This window comes from Pelodiscus sinensis, chromosome 5, assembly GCF_052426305.1.
Source record: "Pelodiscus sinensis isolate ZL-2025 chromosome 5, ASM5242630v1, whole genome shotgun sequence".
Lineage (NCBI taxonomy): Eukaryota > Metazoa > Chordata > Testudines > Trionychidae > Pelodiscus > Pelodiscus sinensis.
In genome coordinates, this window is record NC_143056.1 from 124,231,175 (window position 1) to 124,252,085 (window position 20,911).

Genomic DNA, 20,911 nt, shown 5'->3' on the forward strand with positions numbered 1-20,911 from the left:
TCTCAGCAGCGAAGGAACAAGCCTCTGGACCGGCCTGGCTCCTTTGAAGTCTATGGAGCTGCACCAATCTATGTCAGCTGAGGAAACAGAGAGAGCTAGAGGGGTTGCTTCACACACCACAGACAGGTGGTACACAACCGCCAATGACAATTCAGGACGGGAACCGGGTGCTACATCCAGATAAAACTGCAGATGTTCTGTAGGGAGGCAGAATGTGCTTATCCAAGCTGGGACTTGGGCCAGGCACTCACAGTAGCACCAAGTGCCACTGGCTCTTTAGTGACCACAGACAGGAGGACCACAGACCTTCCCCTCCTCGGGCCGAGACCCTGCGCAGTACAGCGCCCGTAAGTGCAGCGTGTTCATCGCAGGCTGACCATCTAACCACTGATCCAGTGTGACCCAGCTTACTTTATGACACACCTGGCTGCAGGCCACCGTGCAGTAATAATTAATTTAAAGGCACCAACGCCAGAAAGCCATTTGGCATCTTACCAGGAAATAACTAAACACGATCTCAACACAACATGCCTCTCGCAAACAACCCTCCGCTGCTGTTCACAAATGAAAGCGTCTCTGTGTGGCCCTGGTACCCGCCTTTCCTCTAGCTCCATCGCCTGGCTGTCCTTCAAGCTCTAGGCATGGCCTGTGTTTTCAGCCCCCTAGTCTAGCCACAAAACTGCTGCGATGGGGCTTGAGCCAAGCCCCCGGCGTCATTGGGAAGACACTCTCTGAGGTCTTGGAGCCACCTTCCTCACCCACTGCTCCGATCCCCTCACCTTTCTCCTCCCTAGCTCTTGCACTGGCTTCCTGTCTCTTGGCACACAGAATGCCAGGTCCTTGTCCTCCCTGCAAGGCCCTGCGTAATCTCACCCCTCCCCCTCCCACTTCGCTGCTATTTCCTCTTCCTCGCTGCATGCCTCCAAACTGCCGAATGTTGCTACATCCTGGGTCTCCTCCCACACTCTGCCTCCTCTTTCCTGAGTGCTTTGCACCTTACTCAGCGCTGGCCAGACACAGGGCCCCCTCTCTGCTCTGTCCTTTACCTCCACCTCTGCCAGGAACCTCCCCTGTGCTGCAGCGGGGCTGTTGGTTGGCAGGGATGGAGGCTTCTCGTCTGTCTTTTAAAGGGCAAAGTACATTTACAGAGTGCTGACAAAACCAGCAGCAATGCCCCGCAGGGCCAGGAGGTTGGGTTAAAGTGGCTCCCTTGGCTTGATTGAACCTGTGTAAGTAGGTCTGGATAAATGCAGACCGTTCGGTCTGTGAAAGCCAGACTCTGGTTGCCCAGAGTAGGGCTGTGTGTTCCTCAGCACAGTGGCCTGCTCCTCTCTTCATCTGTGGGTCTTGGATCTCCCCAGACACTGCAGATAAAATGGGACTGTATTGTACGCAGCAACGGGAGAGACAGAGCATCAATGGGCAGCAATGAATTAGGGTTGCTGAAAGCCCATGATGGGGTTCTGGTGAGGTCAGAAAGCACAAAAGCAAAGCTGGAGTCCCCTAGAGCAACCCTCTCTCCTGCCTCTGGATGGAGTCACAGGCTCACTGTTCAATATTCCACACCTGGCGGAGCAGCCGGGATCTCAGTCTAGCACGAGTGCTGCTTTCAACACTTCTTCCACCAGTGCTGACTTCCTCCGCTGCTCCAACCACGTTTCCCCCCCGTCCTCCCTGCCAGCCTGGTTTTCTGCTGCCAGGTGGCCTTTGCTGGAACTGCTTAAGTGACTGACCAGCAAGTGCCAACCCTAACTGGGTAAGCCTCGTAGCCCAGAGATATGCACCGACTACCTCTTAGGCAACTGCAGCATATTCCTTGCTGCAATCCATGGGGCCAATCACAGCAAGGCAGGATGAAAAGGCAACGCTCCACCCTTGGGGCCGTTTTCTGAGTAGCTTTTTTTTTTTTTTTTTACTACACTGATTGCCCATTAAAGTGGTGACCATGTCCGTACCTGTCCTGCGGTGTCGAGGATCTCAAAGTGCACCATCTCCCCCTCAATGACAGCCGTGTGTCTGTAAATCATTTCTGTGGGAAACAGAGAGGCATGAGAACTCCCCTGATCTCCACCCAGAGCACGGGGGAGATTCCACTCTGCGCCGTTAGGCAAAGAGCATGCTAACTGAAAAGGCACCAATCACACAGCTGGGGCACCGAGGCATTTCCTGCTCACCAGCCCACCCATGACACATTCTTGGTGCTCCCAAGGCTAATGGGGAGTTTGCCATTGACTTCAAAAGGGAGCAGGGTCAGGACCTCTCTTAAAGGAGACACAGTCAAAATGCAGCCTTCCCAGCTACAGAAAGCAAGACACAGAAGTTCACGGTGAACAGTGCAAAAAGCCACCATCTTTACTTCCACACATTGTCCTCATCTCGAATGCCTAAACCTCCCGAGTCTGGCATAAGCAGGTTCTGAAAAGTCTTATTTGTTCATCTTCACCAAAAGACGTTGTCCGAGAACTAAAAGGTGATGCCAGAGCATGCTGGGTCAGGGGAATGGATTTGCATAGCCTGGTCTTTCTTTTTATATATAGATCTGATGTGTTGCATGTGTTTTGGTAACACGTTCCTAGCTTCTTTTCCGATTTGTCAAAGAAATTTGTTTTAAAAACTGTTTGCTCCCTTCCAGCCCACCTTTGCTCCAAACCTCCTTGTCCCGTCCTGTGAGGAAGTCGAACAGCTAGATTTCTGTTGACACAGCTAATTCCGTGACAACCAGCTGTGATGCCACACAAGACAGTGATGCTGCTGCAGGATCAAGCAGCCTGGGCATGCAAGTGACAAAAGCTCTTACTCAACAAACAAAGGGATGTTCACTAACAGCTATGGGTGCACAGAAGCATCACATTCAAATCTCATTTCTTATGCTCCCCCAAAGCCCTGCCTATGTTAGAGAGGAATAGCAATTTGTTTCTATAATCGAATTGATTTAATTCTGTCTGAGTTTGTCGACACGGTAAGTGCTCCACAGCTGGAAGGTTCTGCCTTGTATCCGCAGTGGTACTATTTTGTATTGCTTGTGGCTGCTGCCTTCTCTGGGTATGGGTGCCAGAGATCCCGGCACTGCTCCCTGGTGAGCTGCATTCTGGGTAGTTTTTCTGCAGGGACTGGTGCAGCTTGGGATGGCACTGGGAGAGCTATCTGCCCTGAATTTTTTTCCATTTTCAGCAAAGGGAAAGTAGAAACATCCACGTGAAATTCCTGTGATGCTTTTAAGTCCTCTAGAGATGGATCCCACAAACGAGCCCCACGTGAGGCCCTGACCTCATATGCAAGGCCACTGAGCCAGGGACACAGACAAGGAAGTAAAGAAAAAACAAACAAACAAAATCCAAACCACACCAGCCTTTGCCTAGTTGGAAACATGAGGGTGGGGGAGACAGCAGCAATCAGTGGTTGAAGAACAAAAGGGACAGGAAGAGAATGAGGGCAACTTAATTGCCAACAAAGAGGGACTTAACAGCTACAAGAATCCTTTCAAACTATTCTAAAAATAATTTTATAGGGCCTGCCAGCCCTGCTGCTGCTCGTCCACCTCCTTTAGCTTGCCTACACTCTGGCACATATTACACACAAATAGGATAGGAGGAGATCTTGTTTTTTTTAAACAAGAGATAAAAGTTACACTGATGCTGGTATCTGTACTGTGTTTTCAATATAAAACAGAGTGGAATGCATAAAGTCTCACTAATATCTCCAGAAAATAAATCCCACAACATTCTGCTTAGCAACAATTTTGCAGAGAGAAAGATCCAGGATTTCTATTCTTCATTCTTTAGTAAATAGACACGTACGAAAACAGGATCTTTGCCCCTCCAGAGTGTCTCTCTTCTTGCTTTGGATTCCAAAAAACAGCATGGCTCAGTGGATGGAGCACAGAGTGGACTCAGGAACAAGTGTCATGGAAGCTTTTGGATACTTGGGACTTTGACTGGAGATTTAGGGGTCTACTTTTAGGCATCTAGTTTTAAAAATCTTGTCCTCAGATGCTATTCCTGCTTCTGCCATTGATCATTGGGATTCTTGCCTACATACCTTGCGACAAGGTATTATGGGCATTAATTAATGTCTGGCAAATCAAGGCTGTAGCACCAGGTATATTTACAGCACTGTATAAATATTTGGTAACACTACAGAGAGCATCTCCAAGTGAGGGATAAGCAGCAGGCACACAGGAACTCCCAGAGGAAAACTAATTTACTTTTGAACGTAATGTCTCTAGTCACAACAAACTGTAGGAAGCAAACTCAAGAAAATACAGGACAGACAGGGAATTAGCAGGGTTGTTTTATCTGAGTTTTCCGCTAGGGAGCAGCCATTTCTTCAATGAAAGCAGCAAGGCTGAGGAATTTCCAGCACACCCTTTGCCAACCACAAAACCCTGTGCTTGTACATGAAAACACTGTCCAGTGGATAACCTGGACTAGAGGAAATTATCTACATTTTCAGTGGCTAGTGGTTTTTGGACTGAAACACCAGTCAATGGGACTGATTTTCAGAAGGAGGGTGCTCAGACTGGACACACCCAGATACTAGGGCTCTGGAAATCTCTTGACCCTTTTGGTTCCATGCATCAAAAGCCTTTCTCCCCCCAAAATATCCTGAGACCAAGCTGCTTCCAGATTACTAAGTAAATATTTAATAGAGGAGATACTATACTTGTACAGCACCTGGCGTGATGGATTCCCGGAGCCCCACTATAGCAGAAATAATAAATACTTGCTTACCTAGAGTAGGGTCATAATCCCCAATGAATCTCTTGGTGATGAATCTCACAGTTAGAGCTGTGTCGGAGGAAAACAAAAGAAAAACAAAAAGCCCTGAATGTCAGTTGTGATTAGCAAAGTAAACTCAGTAAGACACTGATTAATTGAGACAGGAGGGATCTGATGAGTTTGCTCCTCACTGAAGTGAGGTCACCTTCCAATCCTGACCACAGGCTCATGACAGCGTGCTCTGCTGGGCTCAGCAAATGGAGGGGTTTGATCCCAACAATGTATACTAGTAACTCCGTTGAGAGCCGGTCAGGATCTCTGAAGAAGCTACTCCAAAGTGTAACCATGCGCATCAATAAACATGATGTAACAAACAGAAAACACTCTTCCCTGCATGAGACAATGCTGCTTTTTGAAAACCTATGGAGCAGGGGAGAGCATATAATGGCAGATTTGCCAAGACCGATTTCCAGTACCCTAGGACTTTGAAGGCTGAACACTGCAAGGCTTACCGCAGCTAGACTGGAAAGGATCTGAAGGTAACTTTACCTTGACCAGCAAGCAGTTCTCTGCCCAAATCCAGAGTGGGGACTTGCAAGTGTGTGAACACAAGAGCAGAGACAGCTTAACTGGGCCTCTCTGTACCCTGCTTACCAGGGCAACTGACTAGAACTAAGAGTTAAGCTCAGCAGCTTCCAACAGTTGAAGTTCAGAGTGTTGCCAACAGTCTGTTCTCCCGATTGTTGGGTGAAAACTAGGCCGGCATTGCCCAAAGATATTTTTATACAGGAGCTCTTTACAAACCCAAATCTCTAGCAGCAGTCAGATTATCTTTTTAAAAGATATGCTCTAGCTCAGTCACATACTGTTAGGCGGGCCACGGGCATCCCTGGGCAGAATTCCATAGCTTGTGCAGTTCCGGAAGTCAGATTAATAGTCCTTTCTCGCCTTAAAACCTATTGAAAGTCTCTAACCATACAGTGGCAGAGATGGATTAAATTCTAACCTGACATGCATGTGGGGCAATCCTATTGATTTCAGTTGGAAATGTCTTTTAGGGGTGGATTTGGCCCATCTTGCCTCACAGTGCTTCTCTTAACCCTGTATTTGTGCACAAATATTTCCCTCGCACCCAGATGCAATATCAAGAGAAAACAAACCCACGTCAATATACAGCAGTGCAGTGGCATTTGACAAGTTGCCTTTGCCTTAGGCTTTTGCTCCTTCAGCAATTTCACGTTTCCTACATCTATCCATTAGAACATGGCACGTTTTAAAATAACACTTCATTGCTAACCCAGAGGAGCTGCATTGATTTCAATGGAGACAGGTTTTCACCCACAGATTTTTTAAGACCAGAACAGAGCTATCTCGTTGACCTGTTGCCTAACACAGAATGTCACCCAAAACTGCTGGCCTGAATCCTACACTTTGTGATGGAACGAGAGGATAGAAGCCGTCAGCGACTACTCTGCTGAACACTCTAAAATCCAGGTCATCACAATTAAATAGGCTTTTCTGCATGGGTGATATTGGCAAACTGGGCTCCGTAGTCCCAATCCTGCTTGTGCTTAACTTGATGCAGTGTGACTTCAGTGGGGCTGGAGGTCAGCATGTGCATATGCCTTGGCAGGACACAGGGATCTGGATGTGTCACATCAGACTAAAGCAGTGGGTTTCAAACTTTTTTTTCTCATGACTCAGTTGAAGAAAATCACTAATGCCACGACCCAACATACTTTGACTAGAGTGTGGGCTACATAGTGGGGCTGAAGATGAGAGTTTTGGAATGTAGGAGGGGGCTCTGGCTTTGGGGGGGGCAGGAGTTTAGCTTGAACGACTCCCGGTCAGCAGTGCAGTGAGGGTGCTAAGGCAGCTTCCTGCCTCTACTATGCTGCACCCCAGAAGCAACCAGTAGCAGCTATAGCTCAGGGCAGAAGCAGACCACGAAGCCCTGTGCACTCTCCCCTACCACTTAGGAGCTGGGTCTGTTGCCGGCTTCTTCTGGGGCACAGCGCAGTCTGCGGTCCCAGGACAGGCAAGTAGCTGCCTTAGTACCGCCACCGGTCACCTTGCAGCAACGAGAAAAAACCCAGTATTGGGTTGCGACCCGTAGGTTGAAAACCACTGGACCAGGTAACATAACTGTGCATGTCCCCTGCCTTTTCTGAGGGACTCTGATGAATTTCCATAAGAGCGTAAGAATGGCCGTACTGGGTCAGACCAAAGGTCCATCTAGCCCAGTATCCTGTCTGCCGACAGTGACCAGCACCAAGTGCCCAAGAGAGGGTGGACCGAAGACAATGATCAAGCGATTTGTCTCCTGCCATCCCTCTCCAGCCTCTGACAAACAGAGGCCAAGGACACCATTTTATCCCCTGGCTAATAGCCTTTTATGGACCTAACCTCCATGAAATTATCTAGCTTCTCTTTAAACTCTATTATAGTCCTAGCCTTCACAGCCTCCTCTGGCAAGGAGTTCCACAGGTTGACTATACACTGTGTAAAGAAGAACTTTCTTTTATTAGTTTTAAACTACTAGTTTATTAGTACTAGTTATTGAACCTTTCATTCTCAGGTTTAATCTATTAAACACAAATTGAATCATTCAACACAGCAAAGGCTCAGCACCACAACGTTTGTATTTTCTTAAAGAAATCTGAGGAGCTTGGCAAACGGGGGGGGGGGAGGAGGGAGCGATATCGTTCAAAGCTAGGTTCTACTGATGCTCGGCAGTGTCCTTTTGAAATACTATGCACAACAAAATGACCATAAAGAATATTTACGTTTAGGAACATGAGGAGTGGAAGGTGGTGAGACAGAAGGGTCAATACAAGGAACAGCTTGAAATGTAACCCTGAACCGTTCTCCTTCCTCTTTTATTTGCTGTCACCTCTCCCATGCCACACGTAGGCTGCATTTACCTCTGGGAATGTGTCTCCCCAGCACAGGGAAGGGATGTTGTTTTAGCTCAACCCCACCCTAGGCTTTGGAGGCCAAGCTCCAGCCCAACCAGAACTACAAAACAGCATCTCCACAGCTAGCTTTCCAGCACTAGGCAGAGCCCCGCTGGGAACCTTTGACACTGCTCACTTCAAAATGCCGTAGAGGTAGAGCCCTGAAAATCCGCCGATAGCCATTTCATATCCATGGGTATCCATATCCGCGGATCTGGATGCGGATATCTGTAGCTCATTTTTGCAAATATGGATATGGATACAAATGTTGTATCTAGAACCCTGAAAATTTGCAGCTCTCCACTTCATATCCATGGGTATCTGCATCTGGGGATGTCAGTGCAGATATCTGCAGCTCTTTTTTGCGGATACAGATGCGGATATGGGTTTGGTGTACAGGTGTCCCCTTGGCCAGGCTTCAGGGGGAGTTTGCTTTAGGCCTTCACAAATTACAGGAGGGTGGCTGTGAAAATGTCTTTTTTTCCCCTTTTGTATTTCCCAGTCAGGCAGTCCCGGAAGCAGGAACAGAGCTCAAATCATTCAGTCAAGAGCACTGGTGGGAACAGCCACAGAAGAGGAATGAATGCAATTAAACGGCTCTATCCAAGCATCCAATCTCCCTGCAATAGGGACAGTGGGATGGGAAGCACAAATTTTGTGTGTCCAATTTAATGCTCGACTAAACCGGGACAAAGCCTAATGCTGGAGCGGTGGACCCAACACTGCATATGCCCAGTGCTTAAGTGGCAACGAAAGAGGTGCTGGGGACTCAAGCAATTTTTTATATTTATAATTGACCCAGCAAGCAGAGAGGTGCCTGGCCATGAACGGCCAAGCCGAGCCCTGGCACACCGAACTCTGCGTATGCCCCTTTCTCCCTTCCCCTGCCATGGAAAAATACTGGCTTTTGTCGTCTCTTCCACATTCGCTCAGAGCAAGCCAGACAAACCCGCAAGCAACCTCTGAAAAGGAACCTCAAGGGAGGCTGCCCGAGGGAAATAAGTGGCTTTTTAAAGGTAAAGTACAGTGGGCTGGGAACGAAATAGATGTCTCCTCAGAGTTGGCTGCAATGGGGCAGATGTCCTAGACAAAAGCCCTCTCCAACGGTGGGGAGAACCAGATCCTTGCTCACCTGACTACATGGAGAAACTTAAAAAACAACAAATAGTCTTGCAGCCCCTTAGAGACTAACAAAATATGTAGATGGCATCATGAGTTTTTGCGGGCACAGTCCACTTCTTCAGATGGTGCTCAGCTGGCTACAGCCTGGGAGCATCCAGGAAGGAGGAAAGGCTCTTTGTAAAAAGTGAGCAATTGCAGGGCTGAAGTCCTGGAGATGCAAACTCTGCCTTTTGCCACAGAAGAGGGGCAGGGCTTGCAGCAAACTTCTCCACCCCAACCCACCAATATTCCTCCTTCCTGGCCTGGCAGAGCAAGCTGGAGGGGTGACAGCGCAGTTTGCTGCAGAGTCCAAAAGCTGACTAGACACAGAGACTCAATAGATGCCCATCGTCTCAGCATTTCCATTGCAAAGTTGATTCCTGTCTACTAGGAACTTGAGTGAGTGCATCAAACAGCCATCAGATGGCAATCACTCTTCCATGTGGTAAGCAAGTGCACATACATGCCTAGAATAAAAAGGGCTCTAACGGACAGCTAGACTACAGGACATTAGAAAAAAATGCCCATTTAGGGCAGGATTTTCAGAACCACTCGGCATTGGCCTAGGGTTGCTCCCACTGACTCCAAGGGAGATCTAGCTAGAGAGCTGTCACGCTGAATCTCTATTTCACTAGTCCCAGGATGCCTGATAAATGCAATGACGTTCACACACAGGTCCCTGACAATCTCAGGGGTCAGGAGAGGGGAACTGGTGTGCAGGTGGGAGGGAAGGAGTGTGTTGTCATTACTTCAAATGCAAGAGTTTTCAAGGCATCCCGTGCTAGACAGGGAAGCTTTAATGAGGGAAGACAAGGTGCTAGCAAGTCACAGATTGTGTTCCAAGTAACGCCCACATGTCAGGTTACCATAAACAAGAAAAATTAATACGCCCACCCTAACCGCAGCCAAGACTGAGTATCAAGGTAAAGAGCTAGCAGCTTTACTGAACGTCTCTAGCTGGGCTGACGGTCTCTACATGAAGCCAACAATGGCTCCTCTGGCCTTATCCTAGCATGCCTTGGGGCTGGACTCTGGGCTGACTCTATTTCAGTGGTCCCCAACACGGTGCCTGCTGGGGCCATGGTGCCCGCGGGGGCATTTGTGTGCGCCCGCCAAGTGCTCGGGGCTGGCCAGGCCCCGGGCACGTGGAGCATGCGTGGTGCCGGAGCCTGCCCCCGGCGCACAGTAAGCGCCGGCCCCGGGAGCGCCACGAATTGGCCGTCCGCGCTCTGGGCGCGTGGGGGAAGCGCTGGCCCCGGGCGCGCGGCGCTTGGGGGGAGGGCGCCGGCCCCGGACGCGCGGTGCATGGGGGGCCCCGGCCCCGAGCACATGGCTACAGCCCCCCGCCTCTGGGCACGCGGCTATGGGGGGGCCCCACCCTGGGGGGGCCCCACCCTGGGGGGGCCCCACCCCCGGGCGCGCAAGTGTCCCCGTCCTCTGGTGCCCGGCAGGCGAACGGCCACATCCCCTGGCGCCCAGCAGCCTCTAATGGTTGGGGACCACTGCTCTATTTCAACAACTGTTGAATACAGAGGCGATCCTGCCTTGACAGCTCTTCTAGAATACGAGAGAGTTGAGGACACACTCAAAGTGCCAGGAAGAGGCACTGCAGAGACACAGCCAGTGGAGTCCCAGAAATGCCTCACTAAGGGTGCAGCGAGATAAGGTCAGGGTTCACGCTGATGGGAGAAAGCTAATGGTGGTGGGTACATTTATACTAATCAGTTGAATACTTCACAGGGGAGGTGAAGAACAGAAAGGCAAGGTTCAATGTTTAGCAGGGAACAGCAGAGTGGGTAGAACAGAAATCTGAACATCAGGATGGAAAGATGAGGTGATGGGGGTGAGGGCTTCTCTTCTGCCAGGAGCTAGATCCAATTGAAGGAGCAGGGGAAAAGGAATCTATGTGCCACTGTAACCACCACTCAGTGGATTTGAACCTGGGGCTTCTGGAGCAGTGTTTCTCAACCAGTGGTACGAGTGCCCTTAGGGGTACTCAAGAGGCGTCTGGGGGGTACATCAACACAACTGAAATTTGGAGAAAACTGAATTTTTGTTTTAAAGTTTTACAGCGTTTCTGTGCTTTTTACACCCAAAAATTTCATCACCCGCCCAGCTATGGTTAAATTATTTAAACAAACGTGTTGCAATGGTAGAAAAAAATTGTGTGTCTAAAAACTGTAGGTACTGGAGGGTACTTTTTTTTTAAAAAGGAATACTTTATATATATTAAAAAAAAAAAAAGGTTGAGAAATACTGCTCTGGAGCATAGCGTGGGAGTCTCTACAGCTTGAGCTATAAAGCCAGCTGGCTCCCAGCTTAGGCTGTAAAACTCCCTTGTTCTTCTCTCTCACTGTAAGTGGTCTAAGTGCCACTACCTGGGACAGTGAACCACACTAGGTGTGTGGGTTACACCACGTTACACACACAACCACAGCAAATCACCTACGCACATGGAAGAAATGATTGTGACTATGCTTCATGAGTAATGGAGACAAAAGCCCAAAGTGGAGGTTCAGAAAGTATTGACTTACTAATAGCATAGAGAGTTCAGCAGAGAACCACAGCCAGCCAGAGGCAGGAGGTACAGAAAGTGAAATTCTACACACTCTCTCCATCTGGGAAGGGATAATTACCAGAGCACTGAGGTCAAGAACGTAGGTGGTATGGTGGAGACAGGCAGCCGTACAGAGGACATGGGTGGGGTCTTGTTGGTGAAAGAAGGCTGTGGTTAAAGCCCGGATGGAGCAGCAACTGTGTGTTCCAGTCATAGGAGAATACAGCCAGACAGCTTTCCCACAGTGAAAGAACCACAGGAATCATGTTATGGGTCACTGACCCAGAAAGAACAGTGTGGCTGGGAAGTTACTGAGCAAACACAAAAAAAGGATTTTTAAAAGGCCCCAATTCTACTTTGTTTGGACTCAGAGAGAAATAAGGGTCTGCCCCTGCTCACATACCTGTCAATGGCAAAACTCCCACTGGTTCCAATGGAACAGGGGTGAGCCCTAAAACTGGACAGACATCATACCAAGTTCAGAATAGTAACACCGCTCCAGCGGATAAGGGAGCAGCCAGGCAGGAGCCCTTGGGAGGTAAAAGGGGTTCACTTTGTCCAGCAGGGAGTGAGAAATGGACTCTAGCTTCGAAACAATTAAATGCACTAGGGTGGAGGTTCTCAAATTTTGTTCTGATTTGTGAACCTCTTAACACATTTTGAATGGAGGTGTGCAGGCCTGGCCAAAGAGTTTGTGGGGCCCAAGGCAGCACGCTAGGTTTGGCTGAGCCACACGGCTCCTAGTAAGGGCAGTGAGTAAGCCGCCGGGTGGGCGGAGCTGCGGCCCTGAAAGTGCGGGGCCGAAGGCAATAGGGTTGCCAAATGGTTTAACCAAAAACACTGCCCCCCCCCCCCAAAAAACTCACCAAGACAAAAATTCTGTTGAGAAAAAAAAAGGGGGGGGAGACCAAAGTTGTTGAGCGCGCACACAGAAAAAAAGACCCCGACAGCAGTTATTAAGAAAAAAAAAACCAGTATGGCTTTTTGCTGGAAGCCATTTTGTTTTTCTGTTCCAGCCACAAGACAAGCCCCTGCAGAACCAGGTAAGTGGGGGGGGGAGGGTGTCCAGGGTTCCATATGATAAATTTTTTTACCGGACAGGAGGCAAAAATACCGGACTGTGTTAATACCAGATACCTGGCAACCCTACAAGACAACCGCCTCACTCGCCTTGCCCAAATGCCTGGAGGTGTGGAACCCACTGGAAACCTCAGGCTTAGTCTGCAGACCTCGAGAGATCCATGGACTACAGGTTGAGAACCACTGCTCTAGGGCAGTGGTGCTCAACCTTTTTTCATTCGCGACTCCCAGAGCCGGGAAAATTTTCTTGTGGCCCCTTTAATTTAAAGTGCCAGTCCCCTGCCACTTTCCCCACCCCTGTACATCAGGCGCCAGCCCCAATCAAAGCGTTGTGGACACACACACACGGGAAGACAGCCACAGGTTACACACCGCTGTGCTAGGAGACTTTTAGTACATAGCAGCAAACAGGAGACAAGGTGTGGGAGGGGACCTGGCTCCATGCTCATGGAAGGGTCAGGGCCTCAGGCAGAAGGGGTAGCATCAAGCCCTTCCCCTTAGTGTTGCCCAGTGTGCACCCCACAGGGCTCTAGCAGCTATTTAAAGGGCCTGAGGCTCCAGCCACTGCTGGTGCCACAGTAGCAGAAACAGTGGCTAGGAGCCCCCAGGCCCTTTTGAATCTCCTGGCCCCAGAGCAGTTGCCCCCTTTCTCCAGCCCCGTCTGGCAGGCTTGGTCGCAAGGTCCACAATAGGGATGCGGAGGGTTAATCAGTGGTAGCCAGGCCATGACGGGCAGGAGGTGGGGGTTCTTCCCCCCCCCCCTACTCATCCCTGTTTAATCGGCTAGCCAGTTAAACATAAAGTTTAACAGGTTAACTAATTAAATGGGATTTTACATCCCTAGTCCACATGGACACAGTGTGTGGCCAACTAGTGGGAGGTACATTTGCACCCCAGGTGGCCATGAATAGAGTGTTTGTCTAGACGCACCCTTATTTTATCAGTCCTTTTTACTTTGAATATTCTATGCAGATAGCAGCATTAAAAACTTTTCAGTTCACTTTGGATGGGTCTATTATTTTTCTAGGACTCTAGTCTATATATCAGGACACTTAAGAAGTTGCTTGTAAAGATCTTAAGTGTTTTTGCAAATGACACTTGGTTTCCATATGATAAGGAATTTTTGGAATATACTACTTGCTTTACCTGTTCTGGACTTTACATCAAACTCAATCACCAGTATTGTGCATGAGCTTACCCAGATAAGTACACTTCTTAGCAGTTTTCCATATTTCACTTTCCAAGCAGATAAAAAAATTAGTAGGTAAATTAATTTTCATAACTTCTGTCTTTGATGTATTGACAGGATCCATTCTCTTGACAGAATTTGCAAGATTGGTCTTTTGCTACTAGAGTTTCCACCTTCCACAAAAAAAAATGGGGCAGCTAAATATTTTATCTGGACCTTACTGCAAATGAAGGACAATCCTGGAAAGACTGGAACTCTATTTACAGATTTTCTGGAACAATTACATCAAAAAAGGGATAATTCTGGGAAAGTCTGGACAGGTGGCAATCCTATTTGCTGAATATCCTCAATCATTTTATTTATAGGACAGATACAGTCTGCCAAGTCTACAACTCAAATCTCACCACCTATCCATGCAACGCCTTTTTCCATATTTAGTGTCTATCACGTAACAAAATCAATAGAGAGTCAGAATCAGATGGTGGATAACATGCAATGTTACCTTGTGCCGGTGTGAACTTTAAACCAGCCCGTTAGCCCCTTGTTAATCTTTACTATGCAGTCAGTGTTCTGAGACACATTTTTAATAATCTGAATAATTTTTCTGGGGATTCCATAAACTTCGGTCATCTGTCACACTTACTCTCTATTACTTATTAAATAATAAATGGAAAAATCCAAGGAATTTTACAGGTCCCTGGTTTCATTTTCCTTGTGTTTTAAGTATTGACAAGCGACCAAAATAGGCAGAAAAACACTATAGCTTAATAAAAACTGTCCAGCAGAGCTCCCTGAAAGCTAGATCCTGCATCAGGTATTTATTTTCCTCTTGAAAGACATTATTGATTGTCAGAGAAAGGGTGAGACGGCGGAACAAATCAAACCTGATTTCTAGGGACCACCTGATATTGTAGCACGCTCTAGGCAATCTCCCAAAGCTGCAACATGTGGTACTGTATTAAGATGGAGAACCAATTAAATTGATTAAAAATTGGCTTGGGTACAAGAACACAACAGAAGCTGCCAATACAAGGAAGTGGGATGAGGGCAGAGAGGCGTGACAATATGAAAATCAACATTAAGAACTTTTTTGTTCATCTTGACCTTTCAGAAAGGGGGAATTAAAAAGTAGACATGGTCACACTTTATATTAGGGTTCCGTATATAAATGGTTAATGAATTATGGCTTGTAATAATACTTTATAGCCATTTATAATGTTACCTACCAATGTGCATATAGCCCTTTATATCACATGCTATTCATGTCAGCAGCAACATGATTGTGACATGTCTTAATCACGTATTAATCCTTAATAAACAGACCCTTCTTTCCTGTGAAATATCACTGTGGTTACATTGGCTAGTGTCAAAATTTGACCTTAGATGCTACAGTGTGGAGTGGGAGAGGGAAGCAAACATAAAGGATTTGGATATTCTGGATTTATGAAGTGACTTATCTGTAGTTTAAAGTTTGGATATTGAACTGCATAAGCCTGACCTAAATCAGCTCAACTTTGATGATTCTCAAATCCAGACCTACTTCCTGCAATGGCTTTGAACATGGTTTTGTCCTGGTCACAGTGTTTTGTTGTGAGCAATGACACCTGTTGAGGATTTCCAGTCAACCACTTCAAAGGGTTGGCAGTTAAATTATTTTCAAAAAGCGGGTTACTTTTGTAAATGCGTCTTTAGCCACCTTTCAAGATTTTAATTGCCGCTACATGTGGAAGGGATTCACGCAGAGTGTCCCTCATAGCTCTCTGAAGCTGACCTCTAATTTAACTGTCTAATTCCAAAAGGATCGTTAACAGGACACAGCTCTCAATATACAAAGCGGACTGAGGGGAAGGGAGATGTGAAGAGGAGCTGTTAGTAGTAGCACATCATTTGATTTAAACCAAGGAGATTTTAAAAAAATCTAATTCATTTTTTATTTGCAGTGTTGTAGCCATGTTGGTCCCAGAATATGAGAGAGGCAAGGAGGGGGAGGGAATATATTGCATTAGACCAGCTTCTGTTAGTGAACGAGACAAGCTTTTCAGCTAGATAGGGCCACTGAAGAGCTCTGTGCAGTTTGAAAGCTCATCTCTTTCACCAACAGAAGTTGATGCAGTAAAAGATCTTATACCTCGCCCACCTTGTCTTTAAAATTTATTCTTCCTCATTTGTGAGGCTTGTTTCACTTTTACATTTTTTTTAGCTTGGATAACAAAAACTACTTAGACTCTGGTTTTCATGCACTAACACTATGCACGCATGTGTGAGTTAAAAACAATACAGGGGCATGTTTAAAAATCAGAACAAGAGAGGACAGCACTAGACTCAAGAACCCTAGGTTCAAATCCCAGCACTGCTATATACTTCCTTTGTAACCAACAGCAAATTATTGAGTCTGTGCCTCAGTTCCTTATCTGCAACATGGGGACAATTGACTGTTTTATCCATTTTTAGATTTATAAAATGTTCGAGGCACAGCCTGTCTCTCAGTACTGCAGTAAGTACAATGAGGCTTAGATCTCACCTAGGGCCTCAGAATATTTCTGTAATACAAAAATAAATAATAATAGTCTATGGGTACGTCTACACAGTAGCGTTATTTCGAAATAACATAGTGCACGTCTACACTACAAGCCTTTATTATGAAATAATGTCGAACTGGAGGACTTCTTACTCCAGCTTCACAAGGAATAAGGGTAGTGGAGGGAAGAGTGCCACAACACGGCAGCCATTTTTACCATGTTTGTGCAAGCCTTGAGCCTACAGAGGAGGGGTGGGGAACCTTTTTTGGGTCAGGGGCCACTAACCCACAGAAAAATCAGTCAGGGGCTGCACACATGTAAGAAGCAAAGTGAGAAAGCCCTGAGAAGGAGAAAGGCGCTCCCCACATTCCCCTTGGACACCAGAGCCTGGGGGGCCCAGGCTAGTAGAATTTGTATGCTCTAGCACTGCGAGTGGGTGGCAGGAGGGCTGGAGCACCAGTGTGAACTCCCCAATGCTGAGCCTCAGGGGCCGGATCCAAGCAAGCTGGGGCCCGCATCCAGCCCCTGGGCCTGAGGTTTCCCACCCCTGCTGTATACCCAGGCCAGGAGGTTCACTCCCAGCTACAATGTAGACATACTCTTGCTTTGCACTGCTGTTGCTATGCAGATGTCTAGTTAGTGATTACTACAATCAGGGGAAATCCCCCGTGTGGACAAGGCCAAAAGCCTTGTCAAGTGCATTAGCACACTTGCATCTTTTAAAACAAACAAGAAGTGGGTTTTGCCCATGAAAGCTCATGGTACTATATATATTTTTGTTAGTTTCTAAGGTGCCACAGCACTTCTCGGGTTTTTTTAAAGTTGTTTCTAAAGTTACTAACACACACAGCTGCCCCCTGAGACTTTTAAACAACCCCACAGTCATTTTAGAGAGGGATATAATTCATTTCAGGGTCAATTCAAATGGAAATCATCACCTATAATTACAATCAAAATATGTTCTCTCTACAACACTTTGATTAAGCGTTATGGCTGATGAGTTAAAGTGCATGACGGACCAATATATATTCAGCTTTGAGGTTATGAGATTTACCAACTGTTTGTTTGTGGGGTTTTCTTACCAGCATTCTTCTGCATGAAACAGCTCATGTGACTGTATCATCGACTGTTCCATCTGCTCTTCCCACTTCCAATTACTCAGCCCTGGCCGAGATACCACACATAGGTCCCGATTCTACAAGCAGCTGGGTGTGGGAGGATCCCTTCACCTACACAAGGTCTTGTCATGCTCTGCCCACATGAAACTTCTGCGTTGGGGGCTTTTGACACCTAACACACCCATGTGAGAGCCACATTCAGGTGCTGTCTTTGTTGCAACTGTGTCCTATAATAAGGGCTGCTGGTGGGATGTTTTCCTATGAGGTCCCCTCCAATTTAGTATTCCTTCCTTTTCCTGGTCTGAAAAAGCCTAAATGTGGTGTTGACTGCAACGCTTGTCTATCTGAGCAGCGTGATTATTTATTTGGTGGGAGAATTAGTATTTTACAGGAGCAGAAGTGAAGGCGGTGCAGTTTGCCTTCTTTTCTGCGTGAAGAAAGACTGTTGCTTTGCAATTGCAGGGTTTTTTGGTTTTGTTTGAGATGGATTGCATTTTTAATTCTCTTTCCATTACCTGCCAAGCCTGTGCTTGGTGATCTTTTCATGTTTATATGCTGAAATAAAACAAAATTTAAAAAAAATCATAAACTAAGTGAAAATGGTAACGCCAAGAGATTATTTCACTTCCTTTAAAAAAAATTTCAAAAAATTGTGATTTTTTTCCCCACTGACACCAGTTTACAAAGGAATTCACCAGTTTACAAAGGAATAAATTCAGTGGGAATGCACAACTAACACAACATCTGCAACCAAAGCAAAGTCTCCATATTGGCTGTGAAGCAGACAGGGGAAACATATCTGGAGTGGGCAAATAAATGGAGGGGAAGTGTTCTTTAAAACACTCCCTCACTCCAAAATGATCACACTACTCTCCCGGGGTTTAATGTGGAAATTTGCATTTCAATTGCCAACACCACTTACCCCCAGTAATATACCAGCATACCCCATTATTGGTAGTACTAGAAGCTCCTATATAGGTTCTCACCCCATTGTGCCAACTGCTGTACAAGCACATAGTAGAAGATGGTCTTTGCTCAAACAGATTCCAATCTAAACTGACAAAGATGGACAAATTGGGGTGGAGGAGAGCGAGCTGGCTTGTTTAAAGTTACAGCAAGTAGTGGTGCAACAAAGACGAGACGAACAAGTCCTTACTCCCAGTCTTAAAGAAAGTCACTTAAAAGTGCAGTCAAAGTCGTTCAACTTTTTAAAAAACACCCTCAAACTTTTAACGAAAGGGCATTAATGGCTTGTTTCCTTTAATGTACTAACCACGGGCAGGAAATGCAGAGTTTAAACTGGCTTTTGCATTTTCCCCAGATAACCCCGCTGACCTAGGAGTCTCGACTAAGCCCCGCTGGTCTGTAAGGAGCATTTTTGCAGGCGGATGCTGACGGGATAAAACGCCTCCCTCCAAGTGGAACGAGGGGACGCTCAGCGCCTCCAGCAGCCTGGGGTCTGTTGCCTGCAGCCCCGCTCCCTTCACGCCACGCTGCCGCGCAGAGACTTGCTGTGGCGCCCAGGGCTGCCCGCCCGCCCCATGCTCCCGTTGCGAAGGGCACGGCAAGCAGCCAGCCCTCGGGGAGCGACCTGTCCCACCCCCCCAGCGCATGTGTCTGGCCGGGGAGCCCATAACACACCCGCTGGCCGCAGCAGGAAGATGCTACGGAGCAGGCGGGAGGGGGCTGTTGCAAACCCAGGGCCCCCCGGCAGCGCGGGGGCGGGGGAAGCCGCCTGCTCGTGGGTCCGGGCAGGGCAGGGACGCGGGCAGCCGGCGCCTTCTCCCCACCTGGCCCTTCGCTCCCGCCCCCGGGGAAGCTGCTGGGCGAGGCGGCTGGCGCTGCCCTGCCGGGCGGGGGTCACAGACTCGGGCCCTGGGGCTGCCAGCCCCGGCAGCGTCCCTACCTGTTTTGCCCACGGCGCCCTGTCCCAGCACCACCAGCCGCAGCGTGCGGGCCGGGCTCAGGCTCACCGAGCGCCGCAGGGGTCGCGGGAAGCTCATGCTGCCGCCGGGGAAGGGGCTCAGGGCGCTGCCGGCTCCATGCTCCGCGGCCGCTGCGCTCTAGCTCTCGGGCGCGCAGAGGCGGCAGCTGGAGAGACCAGAGCTCCGCCCAGGACCGGGCGGGCGAGCCGCTCCCCAAGCCCCTGGGGGCGGGATCACCCCTCTCCCCAGCCCCGCAGCTGCTCCCCGGTCCCTAGAGCCCTCCCGCTCTCCAGCCGCTTCCCAGCGCCTCGGGGGCGGGATCTCCCCTCACGACAGGCTCCCTGCTCCTTTCTTGTCTCTAGGGTAGCTGCCTGCCTCCTTCCACCCCTCCTAGCCTGGGCAGAGCGGCCCCAGCTCTAGGGGATAGTCAATAGGCTGCCCGTGGGCCCGATCATGAGATGCTTTGGAATGGACTGTGAATGGAAATAAACCCTCTATTTACCTGTCCTCATCCTTATTTTTGTTCCATTTTCTCCTGGCCTTGACACAGAAAGATCCCTAGTGGATCCCCCATTAGGCTCCCTCCCAGCTGCTATTTCTTGTGACTTTCATTCCAATATAGATGCCATTTGTGGGCAAGGAATCTCTGTCCCCTGCTTTAATATTTGCCCTAAGTTTCACTGCACCCCTCACCCTGTTTTTCATTGGTTGGCAAGAGAACTGTCGAAACCAGGTCCAGTGGTCCCTCCCACAAGGCTGGGGGAAGGGCCTTTAGAAGTGGGCAGGCTTGCACCTGACCACCTCCTAGGACAGTGGTCTCCAACCTTTTTAAGCACAAGATCACTTTTTGAATTTAATTCAGTCCAGGATCTACCTCAAACCCAAATACCCCTGCTTCACCCCTTTGCCAAGGCCCCACCCTCCTCACTCTGTGAAGATGGGGTACAGAGGAGAGGGACAGAGTGCCACCAATGCCCCCCTGCCTCTATTTCCCCCACTCTGCACAACAAGCAGGAGGCTCCCAGCAGGGCAGCTCTGAGGCTCTGGGCATGAGCAGCGGGGGGAAAGGGCATCTGAAGTGCCAGCACTTGATAGCCTCCCAACGAAACCAGTCAGGATCACCTGTCAGAGGCTCCAAGATATACCAGTAGATCCCGATCTACTGGTTGGTGACCACTGTCCTAGGATTTCAAACAGTGCCCTCAGTTTCCAGTTCCTTGCTAACACATGTCTATGGAGCATTCCTCATAGCGCTAACCGTTTGCTAGACATCTCAATGGTGACTTATAACTGCTGGCAAATATGGCTGTGCATAGACTTCAAGCACATTCCAGCTCGGAAGCTGGCCTGTTGAGACAGTCTGGGCTTGCTGGGGATATCATAGTCTAGGCAAGGAACAGTGCAATCTGGAAAAATCTTGATCAGAAGGGGAAAAGACCTGGTTGTCCAACCAGAGAGGTGGTGGCTGAGGAGCCAGGAGTGGTTGCCCTCAAGAGACTACAGAGGGGGAATAAAAGATGTACTCTTTGGACTAGTCCTGAACTAGACAAAGCGGCTGAAAAGAGGATTTGCCAGGATTCTGCTGAAACCTTTCAAGCAAGCGCTATCCCAGGATGTTTCTTTGGATCATTATTTCTGAATTGCCAACTCCCTTGCTCAGAGTTTATTCTTACAAAGTAAAACCTAC

General features: G+C 48.2%; 1 protein-coding gene across 1 annotated transcript in view; it reads right to left on the reverse strand.

Moving 5' to 3' along the window:
* The window catches only part of LOC102449708 (ras-related and estrogen-regulated growth inhibitor-like), a 33,886-nt gene extending 14,469 nt beyond the window's left edge, over positions 1–19,417 (reverse strand). Inside the window, exons 1-3 of the mRNA XM_014577822.4 lie at positions 19,206–19,417; positions 4,731–4,787; positions 1,956–2,029 (exon numbers count right to left, since the gene is read on the reverse strand). Of these exons, the coding sequence (XP_014433308.2) occupies positions 1,956–2,029; positions 4,731–4,787; positions 19,206–19,302 (228 nt within the window). The 5' untranslated portion in view covers positions 19,303–19,417. The remainder of the gene's footprint in view (positions 1–1,955; positions 2,030–4,730; positions 4,788–19,205) is intronic.
* Positions 19,418–20,911: the final 1,494 nt, after the last annotated feature.